The 19,850-nt window shown below is 41.0% G+C and overlaps 2 protein-coding genes across 2 annotated transcripts; both read left to right on the top strand.

Moving 5' to 3' along the window:
- The first annotated feature begins 86 nt into the window (after nt 1–86).
- Nucleotides 87–19,007, top strand: actn2b (actinin, alpha 2b). The gene is made up of 21 exons (XM_035663535.1): nt 87–440; nt 3,846–3,960; nt 4,148–4,267; nt 4,401–4,487; nt 4,643–4,730; nt 5,049–5,127; nt 8,050–8,131; nt 8,372–8,457; nt 8,670–8,762; nt 8,960–9,190; nt 9,439–9,586; nt 9,934–10,084; nt 12,615–12,723; nt 13,551–13,691; nt 13,886–14,068; nt 14,392–14,526; nt 14,866–15,045; nt 15,238–15,384; nt 16,304–16,369; nt 16,469–16,627; nt 16,836–19,007. Exons 1-21 carry the CDS (start codon nt 315–317, stop codon nt 16,992–16,994), a joined length of 2,685 nt encoding a protein of 894 aa, XP_035519428.1. The 5' UTR covers nt 87–314; the 3' UTR covers nt 16,995–19,007.
- LOC118329382 lies at nt 10,490–11,929 on the top strand. The gene is made up of 3 exons (XM_035663536.1): nt 10,490–10,699; nt 10,795–10,853; nt 10,956–11,929. Exons 1-3 carry the CDS (start codon nt 10,677–10,679, stop codon nt 11,783–11,785), a joined length of 912 nt encoding a protein of 303 aa, XP_035519429.1. The 5' UTR covers nt 10,490–10,676; the 3' UTR covers nt 11,786–11,929.
- Nucleotides 19,008–19,850: the final 843 nt, after the last annotated feature.

Raw genomic sequence — 19,850 nt, 5'->3', positions numbered from 1 at the left:
TGTGTGTCTCTGTCTGTCTGTCTGATGGGGATTTTGGGGGAAGGTATGAAGGCGTCACGTGACTCTCCAGTACTAATGATAACGTCGCTTGTTCATCTGTGGCAACCAGGGCCAGACGTCTGTCAGGTCGGGAGGACAAGGGCAAGCGTGAGAGAAAGAGAAGAAGTAACAGCTCGGAGAGAGAGAGAGAGAGAGAAGAGAGAAAGTCAGGAAACTATCCCGTCCTCAGCATTATAGTTGACCCAGCTGTCCGTCCTGAAGGACAACACGCAGTTGAGTTTCGTGGGAACAGAAGTTAACAGCACAGTACAGTTATGATGACCCAGGTGGAGACCACGGTGCACTATGACAACGGCTACGAGGAGGAGTATATGTTACAGGAGGATGAGTGGGACAGAGACATGCTGCTTGACCCTGCCTGGGAACAACAGCAGAGGAAAGTAAGTCCAAGAAAGAAAAATAGAAAGATAATTAATTAATTAATAAAAGCAACGTAAAAATATGGTATATTCTGCCAGTAATTTGCTTACAGAATCGGATAATATAGTTTCAGACAGCTCTGTTGGGGGTAACGTCAAGCACACCATGCGAAAAGGCTGAATATCCGGTTAGCAGTTTCAAAATAAAAGAATGTCGAACCTAACATTTTCAGGATTAAACTAACTGATGTTTCTTTGAACATAGACGCGAAAATAGTGAAGCATTTTCACTACTATAATTATTGTGTGTACGTGGGGTAAAGTGAAAACCTACAAGACACATATTCAGTAACTGTTAATCACTTTTGACAACCGTTAATAACCCGTAGATCACATAAACAAACGTATAAAAGTAGAAAAACGGATATATAGTCAAAGTTATCGTAGCTTATAGCAGATAGCTGCGGTATAAACGTTAACTTTAAGTTAGGCCGTATACAACGTTAGCTATGAAACTTGAGTAGCAAAACTAGATAACTCAAAAAGCGAAGAGGCCGGGCAGCTTTTTACGTTTTATTTTTAAACCAACAATCAGAAGTTCCACATGCAATCTTATTCTGAAGGACAGCACCGCCCTACTTCCGGCGTGGCTCTCGCTGCGTGCTGCTGGCTTGGCGCAGCCGGCGTCCACGGCGGGTACCAGCTAACAATAGCTGTGGCCTCCAGCGGCTCTGCACACTGCTGCCTCTCCACTGATACGCGCGGAATGCGAGCTGTCAACAGATGCTTCTAACACATGATGACGCTCCTGGGATTAGAAGGGACGCTACATCTAATTTTAACCCCGGGACCAAAAGGCATTATAGTGGGGTTAATCCAGTGTCCTTGGCGCGGAATTCTTTTGTTTATAGAAACCATGCAGAAATCTTGTACCAGAACCACCAGCTCAACTCGATATAGCCTCGGCCCTCCCGCAGTCAGTTGGTTTTACGGCTTTAAAATGTTGGCCTGGGCCCTATACTGCAGCTCTTTGCACAACTGGAGGCGCCTTACAACCTCCTGTGGCCCCCACAGGATGACAAAACTGTGTATTTTTGGGGTATCACAAGGCAGCAACAGACATAACACAGTTGTGTTTCCAATGTTTATCTTTTTGCTGATCATAATTTGCAGTTGACAAGTGCTCATTGGAGAGTGGTTTGGTTTGTGGGAGCAGCTGTTCAAAATGATCAGGACTGATAAATGATGGTTGAATACAGTCAGTAACGCTGGTATAGTGTTTCTCTGTGCCACTGTGATGAGCTTGCCGTGCCCAGACAGCTTGTTATATACCTTATACCCTGCTTGGTGTTGACAGTGAGCAGAAGCATTGCCACTAGGCTGCTGTTCACTCCACCAGGGGCAACTTAAAGTCACTTTTTCCAAATAATTTCTTAAATCTCTTATCTAGCTCAAGCCATGGTGCAGTGAGCTTATTTCAAATCCTACTAGCACCTATTGTAGCTCTCCTTCAGTGGATATTACTGTGATGGTGCTTATGTGGACCTTTTTTTAATCTCAGGTTTATCAAGGAGATTGAGAAAGCCTTCAGTGGCCCATTCCATGTTACAGAGACTGATACTCACACTTAAGCCAGGGGGCCGTGTTACATTGAGTGTTATGGATAAGGAATGAATATGAATATTTAAGTGAAATAGAAGTCAGAATGAAATAAGTTCATTCATAAGGTTTTATCTTCTTTAACATTCGGTTCTCATTTACTGTCCATCCTCTGAGATACAGCCTAGCCTCCGACCTAGTGAGGCCCCAAAGGCATCGGCCAGTTCAGCGACAGGGTTGGTCCTGGCTGGAAGTGATTCATAAATATTTTTAGCTTTAATCGTCACTGGTCAGTAGTGCTGGAGGAGGGTGGGGGGGGGCTTGGAAAGTGGGCAGCAGGGTTCTACGACTGAGTCAAATATGGAGGACCAGCAGGCCACGGTTTTTAACAAGGAGGGCATCAGTTCAATGTCACATACTCCCCCCGGGACTCACTCAGGGAGGAATGTGATGGCCTTTACTCTAAAGCCTGTAATATTCTCTTTTTGCACCGGCACCCAGAGGGGAAGCCTGGGTACAAGGATGTGTAGGAATCAGGCCTGGGAAAAGTATTCAGTCACTTTGCTGAATTTATGTATTAGCCAATTAAACTACAGGTGTGAAAATACACTGTGTAAAAGTTACTTCTTAGGAAAATAAAACATTTAGCATTTAAATGGCCAAATAAAGTGCAAAACAATGGAAAATAAAGATATGTGGAGATGTGAAAAATCCCAAAGTAAAGCTAGCTTTTGCTTCTATTCTTTCCTTAATGACTATTAAGTGCTAATAACTCTCTAATAAATGTTTTAAAATGTACTGTACGTCCCACGCTAACTGCTGACTATTCATACCTACTTGTTTTTATGCAGGTGGAGAGTAAACGAGCATTGAATTCATTGAAGCACCTATAAACATAAACATATATATCCTTTTTGTTGATGACAGTAGCTTATTTAAATGCATTTTTCTTTTCATTTATCGTGGCATTTGTGACACTATGACAGATCCTCCTTGTGGCGCCATCCTTCAAATGATTTTAAACTGGAATTTTTGTCTCCGCTCCCCATCCTCCATCCATTCCTGCCTGCCTTCATACCTCAGCAGAGTTACGAGGCTGACCTGGAAGAGCTGCGTACATGTGCTGCGATAAAGCTATCTCCTCGCAGCTGTGGCCCACCACATTATAAGTGGCAAAATAGTGACAGAAAGTGACGTGAGAGGAAAACTTGTGTCCACGTGACATATTCGCTCATGTTGACACAGCGAGAAGTTTTGACGTTTTTCCCTCCAGGTCTCTTATCGTGAGGCACAGCAGAGCGGTCTAAATTTAACACCTTATATCGGTCGGAATGTGCTCTGTGGTCGGCTCCCAGCTTTCATCCGCGCGGTGCTGAGCGCCCGTGAACCCTGCTGCCGGCTATTGAGAGACTTTATAAAAATAGGAGGAGAAAGACAATGATCCTGTCTTAACTTGATCTACAGTATTTCAGTACCCCACATTGGAGCGTGTTTGCTCTGATGGTTGTTATCCGTGGAGCTACGGGAGAAAAAAAAAGTTGAAATTGGACACTAATGGGTCACTGAGGGTTAATCTGAAAATGTGGCACTGGTCAAAGAGGTTAACATCGATTTGGTATAGTGAAGACTTGTTAAGCTGTTAGCTGCTTCGGTTTGTTTAGGTCTTTTGCAGAGAGGAATATCATGCTTATAGTGTAAAGGAGATTTAAAGCGTTTAGGATTAAAGGCGCATCAGCAGTCACAGCAAGTGCAATTTTCATGCACACAGTTCTCTTCATTTGTTGACATTTTAGCAAATCCCATTTTAACCGACCCCTTTCCTGTCAGACCTTCACGGCCTGGTGTAACTCCCACCTGAGGAAAGCTGGTACTCAGATTGAAAATATTGAGGAGGACTTCAGGAACGGACTGAAACTCATGCTGCTCCTGGAAGTTATCTCAGGTTAGCTCACTAAAGGAAGACATTTCTTTTTATACCTTCTTAGTTCCTTTCAATGATTTATATTTTGTGATACTTAACCAGTGGGATAAACATGCATTTAATACGGTATAATTACAACAGTTTTTTGGTAATGAGCACACACGCTTACACACGTATCTGACTCTGTCACATAATGTTCTGTTTGCAGGAGAGAGGTTACCTAAGCCAGACAGAGGGAAGATGCGGTTTCATAAGATTGCTAACGTCAACAAAGCGTTGGACTTCATCACAAGCAAAGGAGTGAAACTGGTCTCCATTGGAGCTGAAGGTAGCCGAAGCCTTCCTGCATATGTGTATATACTACAGGCCATGTCCAATATGAACTCACAAACATGAGTGATAGTCAGATTTTCTACTTCGCTCTATTGCAAACCGATTGTAACGGGTTGTTTCCCTTTCAGAGATTGTGGACGGGAATGTTAAGATGACTCTAGGAATGATCTGGACTATCATCCTCCGCTTTGCCATCCAGGATATTTCTGTGGAAGGTGAGATCATTAAATCCAAATAATGCAAATCTAGTTATAAGAACATAGAATATAAAATGTAAATGTGGGAGTATTAAAGGGAAAAGCAATCTGTGACCTGCGCAGAACTACACTATATGATGGAACCAATGCCTGTGAACTCACTTTCTCCTCAGAAACATCTGCCAAGGAGGGTCTCCTCCTGTGGTGTCAGAGAAAGACTGCCCCCTACAGGAATGTCAATGTCCAAAACTTCCATGTCAGGTGAGTGTTCAACACAGGAAATACTGTTCATTGAGTCTTGATGGTCCATTGTGTAACATTACGAGGAAGGAAGGAGAATATAATAGTCATAAGTATGTTCTCATTAGTGTGTAATCAACAGAATATAGGAATAATTTGGGCATCCAAGACAATATATCATAGCAGTACATATCACAGTAGTAAAATATGGACTTATGCAAGTGATGTTACACCTCTAATGGTTAATGCTGGAACTGGACCCCAGAAACTTCATCTCTGAGTCAAGTTAGCATGTTTTGAACTGACATGTTGGTTCTCTCTGCTGGTCGGCTGGTGAAGCTGGAAGGATGGCCTGGCCTTCTGCGCCCTGATTCATAGACACAGACCCGACCTCCTCGACTACTCTAAGCTCAACAAGGTGTCGTGTGGTTTCACTTGTAACCAGGATGCTGTGTTTCAGCCCCCAAACACTAACAGACTGAATTAACACCACTCCACAGTGTGAACTGATGCAAACACACTGAATGCAGAATAATGGCACTTTAGGCTACTTTGTATGACCTGTTGACTTATGTTGTGAAGGAAAACTATGTCTAGGACTGCAGGTGTATGCCATCTTTTTGAACGATTTCATCTTTCCTTTGGCAAAGAGTTACTTTCAGCACTCACCTGGTTGCCTTTTTTGATTATTACTAGTTATCTTAAGTAAAGGGAAGTGTTTGATCCAGTGAGGATAACAAAATATAGCAGTTTGAACCTTAAGGAGTTCGTTGGGACTGTTGGTACGATTCATGGCACTTTGGGATACACTTAAAATGATGTGAAATTTCATAGCAGCAGCTCCATGTTGTTTACAATGCAAATTATTTCATCTAAATTAAGGTGAATGCTGTAATGTTTGCTATAGATAAAGCGTGTTATTTGGCTAATGGATGTAATGCTGCTTCAATCAATGGATGTGCTTCTTCTTAACTGCAGAAGCATTTTATCCTAAGTGCATTCATTTAGTCTCACCTCATGCTTCATTATTCTAAAGCAGTTTACTTGGTACATAATTTCAGCATAATTAGCATGAAAAAAACATTGCTTTAGTTTTTAAGTCTGTTTATTTGCGCACCCCACTGTGCCCTGATTACAACTTTGGATTTAATGGTGGGGATATGTGGCCTCTTTCCTATGACACAAACTTGAAGTGATGAATATGCAACCCAAAGCGTGCCTACCATTTAAATTATGCCAAATGAATACATAGTTTGACTTTCCTCATCCAGCATATTGCTGTGTGCATGCTACTCGAGCTTAAATGGTTTTCAGGGTAAACAAATACACAGCCCATTTAAATGTTCTGGTTTTAATGGATGGCCAGGATTCTCAGTGTTTGTGCATAAACAGGTGAATTGTGGTGTGTATTTGGAGAGCTAGTGAGAACAGCTGACAGCCTTACTGTGTTTGTCAAATAACAATAATGCACAAGTAAGGCACACTTTCCCTTCTGGAAGAAGGTGCCGTCTTAGCCAGACGGGAATGCCAAGCCTGCTATGGGAATATTTGAGGCTTCTCTCCTCCGCTGACTGACAGTCTGTTTTAATATAAAACTGCAAGTAAAAACTGATGATAGAGATTTTTTTCCTTCAGGTTTTGGAGTGATGTTATCCCATGAAGGCTTGGAGCACGTACAAAAAATCAAACCATGTATTCATGAGAAACCATATTGCTGAGCTCAAACAGAGAATTTGACTTTACCTAGGCCAAATTTAGCCCGACACTTGTGTATGTATAGTGGGGAAACTCCATGGCTGGTTACGAAGAGTGTCATTTTCATTTGTTTTGGAAACAGAAGCGCTCACTTTCAGCACACAACTCACTGTCCTGACTTGGAGTTGACCCTGAATAGTCAGAGAAACATGAGCCTAGTCCCTGCAGAGCTCAGGCTTAGCTTTACCTCTACTATTGTCCACTCTGTCACGTCGTGTTCCCCAGTTAGAGACTGCCGGTCTTTATGAAAGACAGGAAGATGTGATTACTGTGATTTATTAAGTATACCAGCAAGGATGATGTTGATTTTTATAATTAGGAAAAGGGCTCTCAAAGTAAATATGAGTGATAAGGCCCACACATACAAACCATATCTATTTATCTCTACTGCTTTTTCTCTCCTTCAATCTCTTTGACATACATACTCACACATTCAGTCACACTTCAGTTATGCTCATGCTGCCAGGAGACAGTTGCATTGTGTGCCAGGCAGCTGTTGAGTCTGGCTCCAGGTGAGCGTGTTCATTAAGCTTGCAGTTTTACAGCCGACTGCGACAGCTCTGGTCAGGGGGCGCGCACACACAGGCCTCGGGGTATCCTTCTATCCATCCCTCCATCCCTCTATCCCGTCATCCATTTACCACCCTATCTATCCATATCTCTGTCCTGCACTGGATCTGTGAGCAGCTGGCCCTGTCATGTAGTGTGCCAGCCCCTATCCCCCCACCATTGTGGAACAGTGGTACAGAGATAGGGACAATAGCAGCAGCATGATAGCATGATCCCTTTACCCCACTGTACTCACTCACCTCACTGACTGTCCCATTAGCGGGAAGGGGTTTACTGTCAGCTGTTGGCCTAATGCACCACTCCCACTCCGTTAAAACATTTGGTTTCTCCTGTCACAGTCATTTGTGTGAGAAAAGCTAGTTTCTTCGATTCAATCTGTCATTTCACAAAATACATGATTTATATTTGGGGGGTAGATTTAGTTTCTTATTTAACCTGTTAGTACATTAATTTACAAAAGATTTTCATAATAATATAGTCACTATAAAATAATAAACATCAAAAGATCAATTGCTTAACTGAGATCACTACTTGTATTAATCATTTAATGTAATTTATAGTTAAAAGCTAAACATGTACAAAAAGTAATTCATGTTATAGATTTGAGAAATAAAAAAACAATTGAGACTGGTTTCATGTACTAAGGATCAGTCCTTACCGCAGTGGCTCGGTTAAATTCCAGCTCGCTGCCCTTTGCTACATGTCATCCCCCCTGTCTCTCTCTCTCTCCCTTTCCTGTCTCTCTTCAGTTTCACTATCAAATTAAGTAAAACAAAAAGACCCCAAAAACTATTAAAAAACAAACAAACAAAACTGAAAAATGTAGTAATAATTATAATATTAAATATAATATTTTCTGGGGTTTTGTGGAGCAACTCTTTCAAATGTAAATTTAAAGTGAGTGCATGTATAGTAGGGGAGAGTGATGTGTCCACCATAGCATGGAGGTCAGTGCAGTGGCATTTTAAGTCCAGCATTGCTGTTCAGTGATGTCGAATTGCGTTTCTGTATTTAGGATGATCCTCTGGGGAACCTGAACCTGGCTTTTGACATAGCCGAGAAACACCTGGACATTCCCAAAATGCTGGACGCAGAAGGTAATATTTATGGAATAGATGTACCAGATATGAGTTTCAAGATTAAAAATGAACTTTAAAATAAAATTGAACTTTCTCACACACTGTTCTTTCGAATATGTGGATTTTTTTCTGAGGCCTATTTTAGTCTTTATGACACACTGTGCTGCTTCTGTCTCCTTCCATTCTCCAAAGTCATTTTTCACTTTTTGGATTATTCCTTTCTGCCACCTTGACTTTTCCTCCCTCTCGATGCTGTAGATATCATCAACACCCCTAAGCCTGATGAAAGAGCTATCATGACCTATGTGTCCTGCTTTTACCATGCTTTTGCTGGAGCTGAGCAGGTATAGTGATTGAACTTACTCCCTTACTAAATTCAATCTTTTAGATAAGATTTAGATATTTATTTTGAGAACAGAGTCAAGTGCGTAAATCTATTGTCGGTTTGATTTTGACATTTCAGTTTGAGCAATAAATGTATTATGAGGATGCTGTTATTAGAGATATTGGAAGGATCAATGGGAGTGTGGCCCACTGTGTTACTTTGTGCTCTCAGGCAGAGACAGCTGCCAACAGGATCTGTAAGGTGCTCGGTGTAAACCAGGAGAATGAGAAAATGATGGAGGAGTATGAGAGACTGGCCAGTGAGGTAAAGCAGTTTTCATATATATATATATATATATATACTGTATAATCTGATACGTATTACACTAAACTTTGACATTAAAGAGAAGATTACAAAACATTTTTCTTTCCCCCACGTATGAATAATTCACACTCTTAACATGTTAACACGGAGCTCTCTTGCCTTTCCACTCATTCCCATGTTGTCCTTGTGTTTTCCAGCTGCTGGAGTGGATACGACGCACCACTCCCTGGCTGGAGAACCGGACCCCAGAGAAGACCATGGCAGAGATGCAGCGGAAGCTGGAGGACTTCAGGGACTACAGACGCCAGCACAAGCCCCCTAAAGTGCAGGAGAAGTGCCAACTGGAAATTAATTTCAACACCCTGCAGACCAAGTTGCGCATCAGCAATCGCCCTGCCTTCATGCCCTCTGAGGGGAAGATGGTATCTGTAAGTCATGACTCCAAAATCTTGCTTGTAATTCAGCAGTCAAAGAAGTGTTCATGATTGTGTGCACCATTGTTTATGTCTAGTCTAATGGCAAATGCTTTAGAGGTTCTGACGGTCTACCAACAGAGGATTATTAGTGCATCTTGCATCTTCAAACAATATTTTATTAAATTAAATTTTCTAATTTGCCAGTAAAATCAATCCAAAACATCTTAAGAATGTAGTATGAACAGTGATTTTTCATTCAGGATATAGCCAGTGCATGGCAGGGCCTGGAGCAGGCAGAGAAAGGCTTCGAGGAGTGGCTCCTTACAGAGATCCGTAGGCTGGAGAGGCTGGACCACCTGGCTGAAAAGTTTCGCCAGAAAGCTACCAATCATGAGAACTGGGCCAGCGGTGAGTTATAGTTTGGCTTCTTAACTGTGTGCGTGCTTGCTTTTCTATCTACCTCTCACTGCTACAGTATGTTTATAGGTCTTGACTTGTTAGCTACACGTTTAGCTCCAGGCACCTCAATTCCTGCTTCTCTGCCTGATTTTCAGTGTTCAAGTATTTTCTTTAATCTTGTGGTTTGTTCCTAATGAGATTTGATTTAATGTTTTACAGTCTGTTCAATGCAATAAGTCTGTTAGACTGCAACAGGTCATTTTCTCCATCAGTGCTGACCAAATAAGGCCCGTGTTTGAATCTAACCTGCTAATCAACTTGTTGTTCCTCTCTCTTTGCATATGTGTCATATTCAGGTAAAGAACTGATCCTTTCCCAGAAGGACTATGAAACAGCTACCCTGACAGAAATCAGAGCATTGCTTCGAAAACACGAGGCCTTCGAGAGTGACTTGGCAGCCCACCAGGACAGAGTGGAGCAGATTGCAGCCATTGCACAGGAACTAAAGTACGCACTCCATTTAGCAGACGTTTGCAATCATGGGTGATGGGGGCCCAGGAGTACATTGTCACTCCTGCCAAACACAACACAGGGGGGGAACTAATAGCAAAATCAACTAATGCAATCTTGTTTTTTGTTTTGGTGTCTCTTTTTTAAATATTATTTTAATCACATTTTGGCTTTAGACTCGTATAACCTACCGGGGTGACTGTCTGAATAGGTTATGGATGACAAACAACAAAGGACATGTGCACGACACAACACTGCACTCACATAAATTATGCAACAGTTCAATGGTCCCAAAAAAACATCACATTTCAGAAGTGCAGGAAAAAAAATGGAACAATATAAACTCACTGTCTCTAAAGTGTGATTTGCCACTGAAAAAAAAGTATTCATGAAAACCCTCTTCTTCTAAGTGTATCCTAATAGAAGGGAGGAGGGTGTGGTTTAAAGGCATGCTGACATTTGCAATCAGCAGTCAGTGATGAACACCTGTCCATCGTTACCTTCTCAGTCTGGGATTGGCCAGTATTTCCTGTTTCATTTTTAACCGATGCTCTGAGAGAGGAAGATAGCATTTCAGCTGACAAGCAAAATGGCCATGTGGTTTCCTACAAGGTATGTGTTGTTTAAATCACTGTTTTCCTGTTTGTTTTCTATTAATGGCCAGTTTATTTCACTCCAATGTTTGACCATGCTGTTTTCCTTTCCAGTCAGTTGCTCCTCATTGCACTGTTGAGCTGGAATGTCCATTCGTTTCCTGTTAAAAACAGTAAGGTTATCACTTCACCGAGACTACAAATTGCTAAGACACATGTTACTTTAAATATTGTCACGTTTTTCTTAAATTTTACCACAATTTCCCCTGACCTAGGCTGGAGCTGGCGTTATCCTGATGAAGGCAGTCTCACTAACATGGAGATGCCTCCTGGTTATTCATTCCAAAGTGCTCCTGCTCTGCGTTCCAGTGCAATTTACCCTGCTGTTTCATTCCCATATGAAGGAGTGAATACTAGTCCTGCAATGTATCCAGCAAGCCCTACTTCAGACATATCCAGTGTAGGTTCACGAGTACACTGGGAACTTCCTACTCCTGCTTCGGATCCTGTGGAAGAGTCTTCAACTCCCTACACTGAGTCCAGAACATCTCAGCCCATACCTGATAGCCTTCCTCCACCTTTGTTTCAGGCAGGTGAGCTTGATACCTATGAACTGAACTCAGAGATTGGTAATTCCGAACATGAAACTGAGGAGTCAAGCTTAATGCCAACGCCACCACCTCCTCCGTATCTGGAACCTGATTTTCAGCCTGGTGAGTTGAGTAACTATAACTACGTCTTTGAGCATGGAAATGCAGAGAGGGAAACAGAAGAACAAGGATACATGCCCCGACCTCCCTATGCCTCAGCTGCACAGGGAGCTGAAGAGTTGTCGTCTGCTTCCATGTCCGAACTCCCCGTGCAGCCAGTCTCCGAAAAAATGCAACCACTTGACCTGAATTACTACCTCTTCTTGACCGGTCAGCTTCCTCCTAGCACTCTCACTCACTTCCAGAAAACCTATGAGTCTGGCATAGACGACTGGGCTGAAGACCATTATGAGAGATACGATCCTATGGCTGAAAGTCCAACCATCCCCTCTCAAACGAAGGAGTTTCCCAGTGATGGACTTTGGCAGCAGCCCCAGTACTATTCCAAAGCTTAACCAGAACTGTAAGCCTTGTAAACCAACTTGATGCAAGTCAGGGTAAAGACAGTTGTAGGGTCCCTGCAGTTTACTAAACGTGTACTCATGTCTGTGTTCAAATTGCTTGTGACTTCTAAATAAAATGTTTTGCTGAAAACTAAACTGTTTCCTTTAATGTGGGTTGGCCACATTAAAGTCTGGGTCTCTCACTTGACAATTTAAAAAAAAAAAAAGCTTTGTTCAACTAGAGGACAGTATTTCTGGTACTCTATTTTAAGATCACAACACGATGGAGCACATCGTTGTTGCAAAGTTGGCTGTAACTGACAATCTAAACTCATCCTGGTAAACGGTAGCACCTACATGCTAGTCGCAGCTTAAGAGAATGGTGTAGTCTTTCGGCTTGAAGGATTGTTTGTGCTCATACCTGAGCTTAAAACTATATCTTTCGCCTACAACTTAAGGTGAAAATTAAACTTTGCAAACCAATTTCAGAATTAACTTCAGTCATTGGACTGGTGCCACATTTGCCTTTCCAGCACAATGAAAAGGGCCTGTTGTGAAGATGTAACTTAGGTTTATATTTAGTAAGCATTTAACTGCATTTGTACATGTGGTTTTATTTCTCATGGCAGTGCACATTTCATTTTAGCAGTTTCTCTAATCTTATATGATCAGACATGTGTAGATGGGAGTTTGTTAAAACGCTTTTTTTTTTTTTTTTTCTCAAACTCTAATTTATCCAGTAGCTTGCCTTTTTTTGTAAAGGCATTTAAATTCCTGGGGAACACAGTAAAGCTCTTTTCCACAACTGAAACAAACCGCAGTACGTGCTTTGTTTTTCCAGTGAGCTGGATTACCACGACGTGGCTGCTGTAAACCAACGCTGCCAGAGCATCTGTGACTTGTGGGACAAGCTGGGAACCCTGACTCAGAAGAGGAGAGAGTCACTGGAGGTGACGGCAACATTCAAGGATACTTTGCACTATTATGTGAATTTTGGATGAAATGCATTCATATCCATTTGGCCTTTTTTTTTTCATTGATTGTTCCAAAACAATGATTAATTTCTTTTCTTTTTTTTATGTTGGGATAAGTTAGTAGGTCTCCCCACAAGAGTGCGCTAATGTTCCATATGGACTACAATAGATGCAGAATGAAGTTGAATCTAAGACCAGCTTAATCAAAATGTCAGTGTGAGCATATTTAGGTGCCTGTCAATGCCATTCGAAAAGTGAAGACACAATGGATTGATGAGGAGAGATAATTGGATCCCCTGTAAAATCCCTGACCCAGATAGGATGGTAAAATGGGAGGGTGGAGGGGGATAAAGGAGAAATAGATGTAAGAGGTCCTATCCAGAAAGTGACTGGCTAAAAGCCCACTAGCCACTTCCTCTGATCTGTGTTGGCTATTCCAAACCTGCAAATGTGTGAGGGCCTGGGAAAAGGGCCAAGGATTAAGTCTGAATGACAGTGACAGAGGTCTGTTTTCTGTCCATCTTCCACTCCCCGCCATTCCCTGTATGGGTGGGTGGGGCGGGGGAGCTCGGACTATGTCAAGAACAACCAAGGGGGTGGGTTAACAAGGCCATACCAATGTTATGCACCCTGGGATTAGTAATCAAAACAGGTGAAGGGATGTTTGTTTTGGGATTTGTATGTGTGATATGAAGATGACTCCTTAGTTCATGGTGATAATGGTAGAACCTTGTGTTGAGCTTTAGTTTTTTTCAGGATTTAAAAATATACAACAGATATGTGATATCTTGTAATCCTCTCAGCGGACAGATAAGCTGCTGGAGACTATTGATCAGTTGTTCTTGGAGTTTGCCAAGAGGTCGGCTCCTTTCAACAACTGGATGGAAGGAGCTATGGAGGATCTGCAGGACATGTTCATAGTGCATACAACCGAAGAGGTCCAGGTACTCACAGCGCTGTAGATGAACTTACTGCTATTCTTGAGATTGAGATTTCATTTCACTGTATCTCTGCTGTTAAAAAATGTCAGTTTAATGTCAGTAAATCTGTCTCACCCAAAGAAAACCACACAATGCTGTTACACTCGACAAAATTTAAATATTAATACAATTTCATGACTTCCCTATTCCCATTCCAGAGTCTAATTGCAGCTCACGAGCAGTTCAAAGCTACTATGCCTGAGGCAGATGCAGAGAGACAGGCCATCATGGGAATCCACAGTGAGGTGCAGAAAATTTCCCAGAGCTATGGGATCAAGGCCAACATTATCAACCCGTACAGCACCATCACAATTGAGGAGCTTCTCAACAAGTGGGAAAAGGTAGCTACAGCTTTATAAGTCACTTACAGAGTCGTATGTTGAGGAATAAAGTCATTACACAGATAGAAGCTGTCTGGCTGTATAAAAATGTTAATTATGAAAAAGGAAAAAGGAGTGTAGTATCTGTGGTCCAGTGGTAAAGTAAAGTGCCGCTCTTATGTTTAATCACTGAGTTGAAGGATTCAGCACCCACTAAGTATCTAAATCATATAATCCAAATATACTAGCATAATTATCTTTAATGTTAGTAGCTCTTTTCAAGAGGATCCATCTTCTCACAATTACAAATAAGCCCTTTCTGTGTGAATGTGTCCGTTTTCCAGGTGAAGAAGCTGGTTCCTCAGAGAGATGGTGCCCTTCAGGAGGAGATGGCACGCCAGCATGCCCATGAGAGGCTGAGACGGCAGTTTGCTGCCCAGGCTAATCTTATTGGACCCTGGATACAGGCCAGGATGGAGGTTAGACATACAGGCTTCAAAAGCAATTTGACAGTTATCTCCATCTAATCCAATAAAGACATGAAATGGAAGATAATTATATTCAAATGCATTGTATATAAGGGAGGTACAATGATGGTGGTTTTCCTGATAATGATGATAATTGAATAATGTCAAGTATTATTATTATGCATATATATTTTTTTCTTCATTAAATGCTATATGTCCTGACAGAATTTACTCTCACAGGTAAATGACTTCCTGTAGTATCAGTGAGGAAACCGTCTGATCTGTAAACCAGCATCATATCATCTAAATTGGTCTGCAAATTAAGTTGACCTTTTTGTGTTATGCTAATAGGAAATTGGGCGCTGCTCCCTGGAGATAGGAGGCACCCTGGAGGACCAGATGACCCAGCTGAAGCAATTTGAGCACGTCATTGTTGCATACAAGCCCAACGTCGACAAGTTGGAGGGAGACCACCAGCTGATCCAGGAGTCGCTGGTGTTTGATAACAAACACACCAACTACACTATGGAGGTACAGGGCTGCGGCAAACAGCAGTACAAGACTGTGCATGCACTTGCAGTATTTGCATAAGTTACTCATTGCAGCTCCGTTGGATCAACATACATTTAGATATTCTGTTTTTAAACATTCAAATATTCATTAAACTGCACAAGGTTCAAGCTTCTCTGTGTCAACATGTCTGCTCTGTCATCACATCCACAGCATATCCGTGTCGGGTGGGAGCTGCTCCTCACAACCATCGCCCGAACCATCAATGAGATTGAGACCCATATACTGACCCGGGATGCCAAAGGCATCAGCCAACAGCAGATGAATGAATTCAGATCCTCTTTCAACCACTTTGACAGGGTACAACTTTCTGCTAATTTTCCTTTTTTTTGTCCATTTGAGTAGCTGATCTAAGTGATCCAGAAGCAGAGCAAGGGGTGGTGGTAGCCTTAGATTTAGATATGGTCCTCCTAAATGTTAGCACCGAAACCCAAATGTCCTCCTTAGAGAGGTCTTGGTGTACAAGATGCTGAATTCTTACCAGACCCAGGAGCAGTGCTCAGTAGCTGACCCTGCATTTGACCTGAAGTGATCTCTTGTGGAGTTGGTGGATGAATATTCTCCTTTGGCCCTCACAGATTACCACAATTAATGCACTGTAAACAGTAGCTGCTATTTTATTGTGGAATGTTAAGCCATATTTGGCTATATTTTATGTCTTGTAAGATGGTTGACCCATCCAAGTAGGGTGTTTCATTTTATTCAATCTGCAGGAAATCCACAGACTGACTGTTCTTCACCATACTGGAGTAAAAGCATGGATAATACACCTGACAAATACAAACTTCAAAGTGTCAAAATATTGCTGTGTACTGATGTCTCGGATAAGAATGTTTAGTGTCTGTGTATATTACAGCTGCTGCTTTCCTGAATTTCTAAGCTCTTTTAAGTGCCATTATCATGAAATCTACAGCATCTTTAATGTGTTATCGCAAAAGCCAAAAGATTAGGTGCTTGAAGTCTAAAGCTTTCCTCCTCAGTTATTTTATCATGATGCAAAACATTTAATTGTAAGTGTCAGATTTGGAAAAAGTTTGAAACCACTGCACATTGAATATGTAGGATTTAGTCTTACAATATTGCATGTCTAATGCACATTGTACTTTATATGATGCACTTAGCTTGTTCCTCTGTTTTACTTCAATCATTTCTGTAATCTCCCGTCTCTACTTTCCTCATTTCCTGTACGGTGAACCTGAAATTTGGCTTCCGACTGTAGAAGAAGAATGGCGCAATGGAGACTGATGACTTCAGAGCCTGCCTCATCTCTATGGGTTATGACTTGGTATGGTAATTCAAATGTCGGTGGGTGGATGGGGTTATGTTGTCAGTTGTTCTCACATTTTATTTACTGTACAAACTCTTCTCAATCGACATTTCTCAGGGCGAGGTGGAATTTGCCCGTATAATGATGCTGGTGGACCCCAATGCTACCGGAATCGTCTCTTTCCAGTCTTTCATAGACTTTATGACCAGAGAGACTGCTGACACAGACACTGCCGAGCAGGTTGTGGCATCCTTCCGGATCCTGGCAACTGACAAGGTATGTGTGTGCGACTTCCCGGCATATGGGCAGATATTCTTAGCCAGTACTAATCTACTCTATTCTTGTCATTATTTCCAAGTATTTGCCATGCCATGTTGATTTATGATCTACAATTTTGTTCACGAGCTTAAAATGGAAAAGGGCGATATTATCGTGAATCTTTTGGGAAACATGTCTGAAATGCATTTTCTTTCCACCACCACAGCCCTACATACTAGTGGAGGAGCTGAGAAGAGAACTCCCCCCTGAACAAGCAGAGTATTGCATCATGAGGATGCCGCCTTACGCTGGCCCTGGAGCACCACCAGGGGCACTGGACTACACTGCCTTCTCCACTGCCCTCTACGGAGAGAGCGACCTTTAACCAGCTAAAAAAACCTTTAATCTACTGACCGTTTACCTAACAACCCCCCCCCTACCCAATCCCCTTGCTTTCCATCTCTTGATAAATTTAAGGAATATAAGAAAGTTGGATCAAATATGTTGAATGAAATGTGTTTTTGTTCATTAGTTTTCTGAAGCATTAGACTGTCTACAATCATGCAGAGCATTGTCATGTGTCCTGGTCCTCTTGGGACAAAACATGCCCCCGAAACAAACAGAAACTGCCATGTTCAAATGATCTTGTGAGAAACAATGCACTGTACATTTTATCTTGTGTGTTAAGGTATTTTTGCAGAAAGTAGGCTTCAGTGAAGAAGGTAAAGCTAAAAGAAAAATGTACTCCATCAAAAATGCAGATCACTTAATACAACAACAGGATTGTGGTGTTTCTGTATTTTATCAGCCAAAGAAATTGGACATGAAAATCCTGTTTCGTTTAGCAATGATGTGTATTGTTTTCACGTTTCCTCACAGTGCCTTTGTTTTGGGAATACAGTCTTCTGATAAGGCATTTTGAGATGTTTAAAGTGAGTTACAGTTTGCAAAAGCAATTTCAGACCTACTGCCATACAACAATAAACGGTTTAGAAAATGGGTTCCCAAAGGCCAAAAATATACAGTACCAACAGAGAAAAAGTGGGCGAAACCACATGAATGCAAAAGTAAATGTTTACAATTGCTCAGTGGTTTAAAGGCAGAGAACATGGAAGACTGAATGTGCGGTATTCATGAGTAATGTGTTTTAAGATCAAAATTGAGATAAAGGCAGCAATAAAACATGCTAATGCTTACGTATGCCTATAAATAAGATCAATAAACTCCAAAAATAAACACACTAATAAGAAAATAATCATCAAATTAAGCACAACAGATCAAGTCCTTATTGATACCAGCCCTGAAAAACTGAAAGTTTTTCCACTGTATAATGCAGGACATGGCCATTGTATGGCACACATGACACCTCTGTTATGTGATATTGTGTCTAGAATCTTATTATAGATATAATTTTTTAATTTGTATTTTGGCTGCCAAATAAATTGTGCTGGCATTCTTCTGTCTTTTTCCCAACTATTTCCAGAGACGTGTAAACACTTCTTGTTCGTTCTCGAGGAAGTTTTGGCTTAAAAAGCATCACTTATGTAAACTCCATATTTAGCCATCTCCGTGTTGTGTGCCTTTTATTATGTGTGCTGACTAAATATGTTTACTTTTGTAGTCAAGCTGTTTCTCAATTTTCCCTTCCTGACACATAAGACATATTGTTAGTAGAAATATACACTGATCCCTGATTTGTCCATATCACACAGCTGTTTGGATACATGTTACCTTGCAGTATACTTATCCTCTATACTGTTTGAGCATAAACTGAAGCTATAGTATTTAAAGAATGTGCATATTGCCATACACAAATAGAGTATTTAAATAGACTGTAGTGGCAATGATTTAACCGAAAATGTGCTGGTTATGCTCATGCTCATAACACTTGCTAAATCTATGCAAATGACTTCCTGCTAGAACAATCTGTGTAATGCTCTTAATGAAAAAGAATGATAAATCAAACATTTTGTGTTCTTGATTTCACACCCTTTGGCAGTTTGTGAATCATGCAAGAGTGCTAAAATACTGTGGAAGTTATCAAACTAATGACATTTTCTGTAAAGAGGATCGTTGGCCATTTCACAAAAACTGAACACGAGGCACTGGAGCACACTTTTAATTTAATACTCTATTTAGATGCAAGCAATCCCCTTTAAAAAGAAAAGCTGCCACTGATCTGATCTCTGTGGATACAAGAGGTATTCTCATATCGAGTGAACGCTTTGATTTGTTGTATTTTGGTAGGAAAATAAAGATACTCAGGCAGTACTGACACCTTGAAGACTTTTGATGACTCTGTTATCAACAAATTCATTAAGTTAATCTTTGTACTTGAGGGTAACGGACTAATCAAATAAACTGTTTGTGACTAATTCAAACATTTATTTCAAACAGATAAATCCTTGCTTGGACTATGTCTTTCATTTGTCACCATATTGGAAAATATTTAAAAGCAATAATCCATGTGTAGACAAAATCCACAAGACTGGAACCTGCTGTCAAACTGACTGAGAGGTCTTTAGATGAACATTAAACAAAGTATTCTAAGTCAGTGATCAGACAGTCAATAGTGGTTGTAAAAAATAGCATGACAAAAGACCTATATTTTAATTTACGAATCTATTTTCTATTTTTCTATTCATACTGTATGACTGGGAGAAGATACTGGGTAAATGAGATGCTAGCGGAGCTACATCTTAAGTAGACTTTTACAAGCTAACAAGTGCGTCTGTGCTTGGCCAGAGAGAAAAGCTGGAAAAGTATTTTTTTTTTTACTTTGTAAAGTAGTTAAGACATTTGCAATGTCATCTTCAAAAGCCGCAATTCTACCCAATTATATAAAATTGTTGAAGGGAAAGAACAATGTTGATTTAGCTTTTACTTTTAGGGCAAATATTATAGAATAGGACCTTTAGATGCCATTACAGGTCAGTGAATTTCAAAATGTAAAATGATTCTCTCTCTTTGAGGAGCATGAAGGTCAGCAAATGTCAGGGAAGTCAACCTATTACATTATGCAGTATCTTCTGTGGAAGTAGAAGTTTGGTGCAAGGGTGGTATAGGGATAATGAAGCCTTCCCCATGAAGCCCATTACATTTGTTTCTGTATTTTGTGCACAAGTGGAACGTGTGTCCTGGTAATGCTTGAGAAAAGTCAGGGGGTCCCCAAAAACATTAGTATTCATCTCCTGGGCACCATCAGTATCCAAAGCAAATTTCATGAAAATCCATCAGTTAG

This window comes from Morone saxatilis, unplaced genomic scaffold, assembly GCF_004916995.1.
Source record: "Morone saxatilis isolate NCDOM2014 unplaced genomic scaffold, NCSU_SB_2.0 Contig19, whole genome shotgun sequence".
Lineage (NCBI taxonomy): Eukaryota > Metazoa > Chordata > Actinopteri > Moronidae > Morone > Morone saxatilis.
This window is presented reverse-complemented; position numbering and strand designations above follow the sequence as displayed.

Bases quoted from the DNA above. Each gene is read 5' to 3' on its own strand.
- actn2b (XM_035663535.1), top strand. From the start codon at position 315: ATGATGACCCAGGTGGAGACCACGGTGCACTATGACAACGGCTACGAG. The intron at 441-3,845 runs GTAAGTCCAAGA...CTTTCCTGTCAG, and splicing joins GGGAACAACAGCAGAGGAAA to ACCTTCACGGCCTGGTGTAA. The intron at 15,385-16,303 runs GTACAACTTTCT...TTCCGACTGTAG, and splicing joins CTTTCAACCACTTTGACAGG to AAGAAGAATGGCGCAATGGA.
- LOC118329382 (XM_035663536.1), top strand. From the start codon at position 10,677: ATGGCCATGTGGTTTCCTACAAG. The intron at 10,700-10,794 runs GTATGTGTTGTT...TTTCCTTTCCAG, and splicing joins GCCATGTGGTTTCCTACAAG to TCAGTTGCTCCTCATTGCAC. The intron at 10,854-10,955 runs GTAAGGTTATCA...CCCCTGACCTAG, and splicing joins TTCGTTTCCTGTTAAAAACA to GCTGGAGCTGGCGTTATCCT.